General features: G+C 47.0%; 1 protein-coding gene across 5 annotated transcripts in view; it reads right to left on the bottom strand.

The window, feature by feature from the left end:
- Window positions 1-1,174: 1,174 nt before the first annotated feature.
- FAM120B (family with sequence similarity 120B) overlaps window positions 1,175-9,486 on the bottom strand; it is a 65,742-nt gene continuing 57,430 nt past the window's right edge. For 4 of the 5 annotated variants that reach the window (XM_040239094.1, XM_040239095.1, XM_040239097.1 and 1 more), the window contains 2 exons: window positions 5,544-5,595; window positions 3,661-5,377 (listed from right to left, as the gene is read on the bottom strand). In XM_040239094.1, coding sequence (XP_040095028.1) covers window positions 5,555-5,595 — 41 coding nt within the window. In that variant the 3' untranslated portion in view covers window positions 3,661-5,377; window positions 5,544-5,554. Of the gene's footprint in view, window positions 2,820-3,660; window positions 5,378-5,543; window positions 5,596-9,486 lie in introns of those variants that run through there. The other variant, XM_040239096.1, reaches the window with a different exon arrangement.

The raw sequence follows: 9,486 nt of genomic DNA, 5'->3' as shown, positions 1-9,486 counted from the left end.
GAACATTGGAATTTTGGTAGAGACGGTATTGAGTCTGTAAATCACCCGGGAAGAATGGACATTTTAATGATATTAATCCTTCTAACCCATGAACATGGGGCATCTTTCCATTTGTTTGTGTCCTCTTCAATTTCTCTCATCACTGTTTTATAAGTTTCAGTAAACAGATCTGCTACCTCTCGGTTAACCTTACTTCTAAGTACTTCATTCTTTTCGATGCTATTACAAATGGAATTGTTTCCTTAACTTCTTTTTTTGATACTCTGCTGTTGTTGTTCAGTTGATAAGTTGTGTCCAACTCTTTGCAACCCCATGGACTGAAGCACATCAGGCTCCTCTGTCCTCCTCCACTATCTCCCAGAGTTTGCGCAAATTTGCCCGTTGAGTCACTGATGCCATCAACTGTTTTATTCTCTGCCGCCCCCTTCTCCTTTTGTCTTCAATCTTTCCAATCATGAGGGTCTTTTCCAATACGTCAGTTCTTCACATCAGGTGGCCAAAGTACTGGAGCTTCAGCTCCAGCATCAGTCCTTCCAATGAATATTCAGGGCTGATTTCCTTTAGGATTGACTGGTTTGATCTCCATGCAGTCCAAGGGGCTCTTTCGAGTCTTCTCCAGCACCACAATCTGAAAGCATCAATCACTTGGCACTCAGCGTTCTTTACGGTCCAACTCTGTTGGCAGTGTACAGAAATCCAACTGTTTTTTTGTACGCTGATTTCATATCCTGCAATCATTTACTAGTTCTAACACTTCTTTGGTGGAGTCTTTAAGGTTTTCTATATATGAGATCATGACATCTGCAAACAGGTTTTACTTCTTCCTTTCCAATGTAGATGTCTTCTATTTCTTTTTCTTGCCTAGCTACCCTCGCTAGAAAGTACTATGTTGCATAGAAATAGTGACAGTGGGCACCCTTGTCACATTCCTGGTCTTAGAGGAAAAGCCTTCAACCATTCACCATTACGTATGATGTTAGCTGTGGGTTTGTCATATACGGCCCTTTATTATGTTGAGGTACATTCTTTTCATACTTAATTTGTTGAAAGTTTTTATCATGAAAGGATGTTAAAATGGACATATATAAATAAATACAAATGTATAAATGTAAATATATAAGGAAAATATTAAAACTAAAATAAATTAAATCTAAAATATTTAAACTAAAGAGAGGACAGATAGCAATGTAATAATATCATAATATTAGTACTGATAATAATAATTGCTTTTAACAATGGGTAGTAGAATCATCCTAAAAGAAAATTAATAAACACTGAACTTGAACTGTTTTATATCAAGTGGGCTTAACAGACACATGTAGCACATTTCCATCCAATAGCAGAATATACAGTCTTCTTAGCTAAAAACAACATAATATTCTCTAGGACTGGTATGTTAGTCCACAAAATAAATCTTAAAAATTTAAGGCTAATGTGACATTAAGTGTATTTTCTGACAACAATGGTTGTTGTTGCTCAGTCACTAACTCATGTCCGACTCTTCGTAATTCCATGGACCAGGTTTCCCTATCCCTCACCAGCTCCTGGAATTTGCCCAAGGATAACAATGCTATGAAACCAGAAATCAGTAAGAGGAGGAAAACTGGAAAATTCACAAATCTGTGGAAATTAACATATTCTTGACCAAGCAATAAGTCAAGGAAGAAATCAAAAGGAAAATCAAAATGTATCTTCAGGCAAGCAAAAATGGAAATACAACATACAAAAACTTAATGCAATAAAAGCAGTTCTAAGAGTGAAGTTTATAGCAATAAATCTGTATATTAAGAAAGATCTCAAACCATGTAACGTTACATGTGAAAGAACTAGGAAAAGAACATTCCAAGTCCAAAGACAGCAGGGAGTGTGTGCGTGCATTGCTTCAGTCTTGTCTGACTCTGTGCAACCCCATGGACTGTAGCCTGCCAGGCTCCTCTGTCTACGGGATTCTCTAGGACAATACCAGAGTGGGTTGCCATGCCCTCCTCCAGGGGATCTTCCAGACCCAGGGATCGAACGCATGTCTCTTACATCTGCTGCATTGACAGGCCGGTTCTTTAACACTAGCACCACCTGGGAAGCCCCAACTTACCAAGACTAAGTTACAATGAGACAGACAATCAGACAGACCAATGAGTCAGTAACTAAAAACATTCCAACAAAAGCTCAGGACCAGATGGCTTCACTGGTGAATTCTATTAAACATTTTTTAAAAAGAATTAATGCTAATCCTTCTTAGACTCTTTCAAAAAACTGAAGGGAAAGGAATACTTCCAATCTCATTTTACAAGGCTAGCATCACCCTAATACTGAAAACAGCCAAGGATACCACAAGAAAAGAAAATCACAGGCCAATATCCCTAATGACTACTGATGCAAAAATCCTCAGCAAAGCATGTGTGTGCTCAGTCACACACTCGAGTCCAACTCTCTGCAACTCTATGGAATGGACAGGGCAGTGGTGGTGCAAGAAGTTGCGCAAAGGAGACAAGAGCCCTGAAGATGAGGAGCGCAAGGGCCGGCCACTGGGAGTTGGCCATGCCCAGCTGAAAGCCACCACTGAAGGTGACCTTCTTACAACTACATAAGCAGCTGCTGAGGAACTCAACATCAACCGTTCCACAGTCATTTGTCATTCAGCAAATCGCAATGGCAAAAATGGGTGCCTCTTGAGCTGACCAAAAATTTAAAAATCGTCATTTTGAAGTGTCATCTTCTCTTTCTCTGCACAACGATGACCCATTTCTTGGCTGGATTGCGACATGTGATGAAAAGTAGATTTTACACCACAACTGGTGATGTGCTTCCCAAAGCCAAACCTGCGCCAAAAAAAGGTCATGGTAACGGTGGGCAGCATTTACCATGGTGGTCTGCTGCTGGTCTGATCCACTACAGGTTTCTGAATCCCGCTAAAACCATTATATCTGAGAAGCACGCTCAGCAAATTGATGAGATGCACCAAAAACTGCCACGCCTGCAGCCCACACCGGTCAACACAAGGGCCCAATTCTTCTCCATGACAATGCCCAGCTACACACTGCACAGCCACCACTTCAGAGTTGGAAGGACCGGGTTATGAAGCCTTGCTCACCCACCACGGTCACAGCAGGCGGGTGCCAGCCAACGACCACTTCCTCACGCATCTCAACCCTGTTTCGCAGGGGAAACACTTCCACAGCCAGGAGGAGGCAGAAAATGCTTTCCAAGAGTTCGTCAAATCCCAAAGCATGGATTTTTATGCTACAGAAATAAGTTTATTTCTCACTGGTAGAAATGTATTGATTGTAACGGCTCCTATTTTGATTAATAAAGATGTGTTTGAGCCTAGTTATAATGATTTAAAATTCACAGTCCAAAACCGCAGTTACTTTTTCCATCAACTTAATATTAGCAAACTGAATTCAATAGTACATTAAAAAGACTGTACACCTTGAGCACCTGGAACTTATCCCAGGGATGCAAGGATGGTTCAACACTCCCAAATCAATTAATGTGATATACCACAATAACAAAATGAAAATGAAAAATTATATGATTATCTCAATAGATGCAGAAAAGGCATCTGACAAAATTTAACATCCTTTTTCTTCACAAAGATCCCAATATATTGGATGGTAAAATGTCTTCCAAATAATTTTTTAAAAGTGAAATTACATTTCATTATGAATAATAATACTTTTATTTTCATTTTAAAACTGATATATGGAACCTTCATCAGAAGGCTTAACTGCAGAGATAATATAACACCACCAAAATTACAAAAAAAAAAAAAATCACTGCACTGGTTTTCCAAATGTAGTAAAGATTTTATCAACTCAACAGCTTTACTTAAGCATTAAATGAACATAAAATATTTTACTGACAAGTTAGAATTTACCTATGAAGGGGGAAATGATATTCACGGACGTCTACTCTTCTAGTCTAAGGAATGAGGGATTTATTTCAAAGTTACACAAATAAGCAACAAAGAAATGAAATTTCTAGAAGCAGTAGTGGTATCAAATTAGCAAAAACAAAATGAATAGAATGTTAAAATTTTAGACAGGAAACCTACACATGAAAAAATTCTATTTCTAAACCTGGGAACTAAGGCTATAGATCCTACATGACCGCATGAAAAGTGACTAGACATCCAGACGCCCTGAAGAAGGGCCTGTAGGGAGTGGATGGGAGACTGCGCTTCTTTCTGAGACATGTTACCAAATGAGAGGCTGAAACAAAGTAAGGGGCCTGCACACAGAGCTGTCAGTCAGGCTAAAGCATCAAGTGCTAAGACACAAAGTGCACTATGATTTGTTTAGGGTTTATTTTGTTTTAATGACATCAGCTGAAGGACATGTCTTGTGAGTGCCGGCAAGCACGACTCAGAGGCTCTCCTGGGTGTGGGTCAGCCTGGAAGGTGGACTGGCAGTCACAGCAGCTCCAGGCCAAAGGGAGACAGCTGCTGACCTAATCCCTAATCTAGATTATTTTCAATTATCAAAATACCCAGGGGCTGAGGTCAGGACAATTTGGGGCTTAAAATTTCAATTCTTAGATTATGTGAAAATTCTTTCATGAATAGAATGTCTCTGAACTTGGATTCATTTAGAATATTTTTTTAACAACAAGAGCCCTTCAGGGCTCACAGATAAAGAGCAACAGATGTCCCACTTGTTAGCGGTATCATAAATCAGGCTTCTTGACACTCAACTACTGCTTCTCTCTACATGGTTTGCAGGCTTCCTGTCTGATGCCTAATGTGTGCTGAATCCAGGTGTCTTCACAGGCACAGGCTCTGGGCTGGAGCAAATTCTAAATGAAAGGGTGAAACAACTGAAACAGACCCATGAGTCACAGGCAACGTCAAGACCATGCAGTCACCTCTCCCACCGAAAAGGTGAGAAGGAAGCTGGTATATCTTTCTCTGTGAAGGTACAGTTGGAAACTTTACTTCTGGTTACAAGTTATGATTAGTAAATAATTTCTGGAAAATGATGCAGCTTATTAGACATCACGTCTTAAAAGAGAAGATCATCTGGAAACATCCTCACAACTTTAATCCTCTAGTATTAAGGTTAAAAAAAGTGGGATATCAGAAGATTCCAATTCATTAAAAGAATCAACAGATGCAGACCGGCATGAAGACATTAACCACGGCTGTTTGGGGACCTGGAGTCAGGACGACGTCTACAAGTAAGCCCACAAAGGCGTTTTAAGGTCGAACGAGGAAGAAGGCTGAAATAGATGCTTTTCCTCTTGAAGTGACTCTGGGTCTGGAACCGCCGGTGAGCCTCTCTCCTCAGATGACTTCACTCTGAAGGAGGGTCCAGAGGATCCAGAGGCTTCACTCTGGTTTGACAGCCAGACTCTGCGGCTTCTTCTGTACACAGTTTTTCTAGAGAAAGCAAACTTACCTTGAAACCAAGTTGGGAGGTTTTAACATCTGAATTCTTTTAGAAGTTTGGTACTTGATATGAAAGATTTATGGTATAAAGACAGATATTTTACTTCAATCTTTGATAGAACTGATTTATTCTGAAGATGTTAACTGGTGGACTTACCCAGAAGATGACTAATATCTTCTCCACTGGTCAGGCTCATACTGTCTACTTCCTGTACCAAACAGATAATAAAACAAAAAATAAGAATTAAATTTCTCTAAAAATCAAACAGAAAAAAATGACACATTTCTAAGTATGTACAAAAACAACATCTGAGTTGTATTTGGGCCAGAACTTTATTCTCTTTTTAGCTGTGGCCACCTGTCATTAAAATTTTGTTCCATAATCATTCATTAAAGTAGGAAGCAATTAATTAAGAGGCAGTCCTGTTGGTGGAAGGAAGCACTATCAGAATTGTTCCCCTCAATTCCAGGGCCACCGTATGCACGGCATCTACACGGCCACTGCTGCCAGGGATGTCTGCAAATGGTCCTTCCCATGCAGATGGCACCTGGGATGTTCTGCCAAGAGCAGGAAAGCACCAGGGTGGCTCCCTCTGCAGCAGAGCCCAAGGCTTCCCCATCCCTGCCCTCGGGGCTGCTGCCCACTTTCTGGCATCGCTAGGGTCAGAAAAGAACCATTCTGCAAGTAAAACAGGTGATGGCTTTTCACATTTAAAATGTAACACTTTTCAAGCAAAAGTGATGGGCAGCCTTGTCACCTGCACCCCCCAGGAGGGTGACAAGAGAGGGTCACAGCAGTGGCCAGAATGAGGTTTCCAGGCAGCATCCTTGTTATCACAGATGATCAGAGGCAGCTTTACAACAGCCCAGGCCTCCTAGGAATCACCACTGAGAAGTGAAAATCTGAAGAAATCACAGGCAAATTTGTAGCTACCAACTGTGGAATTTAACACATCATTTCTCACCAACAGCATGAAGAGGTTAAACGTTCTCACTTTAGCTGCCGGCTAGCATTTTAAAAGTTCCGAAAGCTTTGATGTTCACCCCTTGGTGAATAGAGGTTCACACCTCTGCAGGTCCCAGGTCCCCACCCTTGTCTCATTGGCTCCCAGCCCAGAAAGGCTCCCAGCCCTCGGTTCTCACCTCTCTGCCCAGCCCAAATGGAGCAGCTCAGCTCTCATCAGGTCAGGGGGCCTAGTGGCAGCCATGGGAAACCTGCTTGTTAACTCTGTCCTGAAAATAGTGACAACTTTCTGCTTGGACTGCTTGAGTATCTCCAAAAAATACTATAAAAAGGGCTCAAAAGTAGATAAAACACAGCAAAAAAAGTGCTGGCTAAGTGAAGACGACTCATTCAACCACATTAAGGAGGTGAAAAAATGGATTACCTCACCTGAAAAAACATGTTCCTGTTCTAATAAAAGACTTACTGTACACATGCGTGTGTGTATAAAACACATTGTGTGTGGAAACATACGTGCACTACAAACATTTTTTGAGCACCTTCTGTATTGGGCAACGTGCAAGGACACAGTCTGCTTGCTTGTGTGTGTCCAGTCAGACCTTCCAGTTTCTCCCCATCCCCAACTCCTAAATTGCCAAGTCCGATACCGAAGCAGCACTCCCCACCTCACTCTGCCTCCAACCTGAGGCCCCCAGAGGAGTGCCTCTGGCACTGGCACCCCTGGACTTTGGTGGGGCTCCTGCGGCCCCCACAGAGCTGAGGCTTCCTCAGAGGCCACCTGGCAACCGTCTGCCCTGAGCCTGCAGGGAAAGCACCCCAGGGTGGCGGGCCAGCGCAGGAACCACCGGCACCTGACCTCCGGCTTTCGCTCGCAGAGCTGATGGTCCCTCAGGTCCACAAGTCGACCTGGGCCCTGAGACCTACAGGAGGTTCAGCAGTGGGACCCGCGGGGCCCAGAGCACAGGTCATCAGCGGAGTGGAAGGACTGGGGAGACAGCACGTTCCCCCCAGGGCCTCTGCTCTGCCAGTGTGCTCGATGCCCACCGGCGGGCTGGATGACTCACCAGACACACAGGCCTTGCTGGCATGTGTCCTCGAACCCTCTTGTCAGCCCAAAGTGGTGGCAGCCCTGGCCTTGTGCTCTGGCAGGTGACACCTCCTTCCCTGGCCTCCCAGACCTACCCCTTCCCAGAACCTCAGACCCAGCCAGACCGATGGGGGAGATCGCCAGGCACCAGCTTGCTGTCTGTCCTCTGGTCCAGGCCCAGAGGAACACCAGGCCCTCAGCGCGACCTGCTCACTCTCTGACCTGCATCACCAACAGCACTCAGCCTGACCTCAGCCTCCACGGGGCCCGTCCACACACGCAGGACCTGGCACACGGGCAGCTCCCTGGGGCTGCTCCCCAAGACCCCTGCCGTCTAGTCACAAGAGCTCCTAGAGAAGACCCCTGCCGTTTAGTCGCGAGGGCTCTCAGGAGAAGACCCCTGCCGTCTAGTTGCGAGGGCGCCTAGGGAAGACCCCTGCCGTCTAGTCGCGAGCTCAAAGACTCCTGCCGTCTAGTCGCGAGGGCTCCTAGCGAAGACCCCTGCCGTCTAGTCATGAGGGCTATCAGGAGAAGACCCCTGGGAGTCAGGGCTGACGTGAGGGTCTGCTCTTCCGCCCTAAGGAAGTCTCTGTTTTCTAATCTGCATGAGAGATTCCTAGACACCACTGTCTGCCAACAGAATCTGAAGAGACTGTTTACTGTAGATCCAAGGAAAACAGTTCCTCCTTCGATGTTAACATGCCCCGACAGCTCTGGGAAGTAAAGAGGAAGCCAATATTCACGGCTTCCCTGGCCAGTGACCAGCGGAAACGCCGATCAGGCCAAGGGCAAGGGCCTGGGGAGGGCATGGTGTCTCAGTGATGGCTTCTGGTCGCGTGCTCAGTGATGGCTGAGACCACACAGGCCAAGCCTGCAGCCAGTGTGCTTTGTTTCCCTCTTTTACTTTAACTGAGGTACCATTGACTTTTCTTTTTAACAGAAAAAAACTCTAATAGGACAGTATTAATGTAAAAATATAAAGAGAAACTCTAGAGTCAGTGCAGGGGAAGAGCAAGATCAGGAAGAGACCACTGTGACACGTGGAGGCCCAGGATATCAGTCTCTTCCCTCCAGGTCAGAGGTCAGGGAGAGCCCTGGGGGCACCGCCTTTGCAGGGTTCCAGGCAGCGTCTACTTGGCTGGACCCGAGTGAAGAAAGAGAAGAAAGGCTGTAGCCTGTACTGCTCTGCAGACTTCAAATTCAATGCCCACCAGGTCCAAGTCCCCCGGCGCGGGCAGCGCAAGGCCTGCTGCTGACGGTGTGTCCCCAGGACACGGCCCGCCCCCTGCACCCACCCAGCAGGCTCGCTGTCCCTCCGCAAAACAGCAGCAGCGGAGACCTTGGGGCTTGGAGCATAAGGACCCCAGGGCACCAGGCTGACGCCCGTGAGGAGGCGCAGGGAGGCCCGTCAGTGGGCTGCTGGGGTCGGCCACGCGCCCCCACAGGCACTGCTGGTCCCAGGAGGGTGTGCCCCCTGCGGTCATGCCCTTGCCCACCTGTGCCCAGCTCGGCCTGCAGCCTCCCCAAGAGGCTCTCCGAAGCCCGAGCCAAGGAGTGAGGAGGGCAGCTCTTCTCACCCATCGACGGGAGCTCGACCGGGAGATGGCCAGGCAGGCGCTCTGGGCGGCCTCCCCTCCGCGTGCGAAGCGGGGGCGCGGCCTCTGGAGGAGGGCCGAGCTGGCCGCGTCGGGTCGGGCAGCGGAAGACGACCACAGCCCCTCCTCGCTCCGCGGGGCCTGGTGCCAGGGGTCGGCATCTCACTGGTACAGGGATGGGGCTCGGAGCCGCCACTGCTCCTCAGCCCACCTCACACCCCGAGGCCCACGGGCCAGCACAGAGGCCAGGTCCAGTGAGGACCGCGTCGCCTCCGCGCACTGCGCCGCAGGCTCTAGGCGTGACTGACCGTGGCCTCTCCCGCTTCTGCCCGGGCACCACAGCGGCAGCAGCTGCAGCGGCTCCCGCCCCAGGCCGTGGCCCCGCACCAGCCCCTTTCCTCAGAGCCCCTCTCACCTCAGAGCCCCTCTCCACCTCAGAGCCCCTCTCCACCTC

Source organism: Oryx dammah, unplaced genomic scaffold (genome assembly GCF_014754425.2).
Source record: "Oryx dammah isolate SB20612 unplaced genomic scaffold, SCBI_Odam_1.1 HiC_scaffold_4, whole genome shotgun sequence".
Lineage (NCBI taxonomy): Eukaryota > Metazoa > Chordata > Mammalia > Artiodactyla > Bovidae > Oryx > Oryx dammah.
This window is presented reverse-complemented; position numbering and strand designations above follow the sequence as displayed.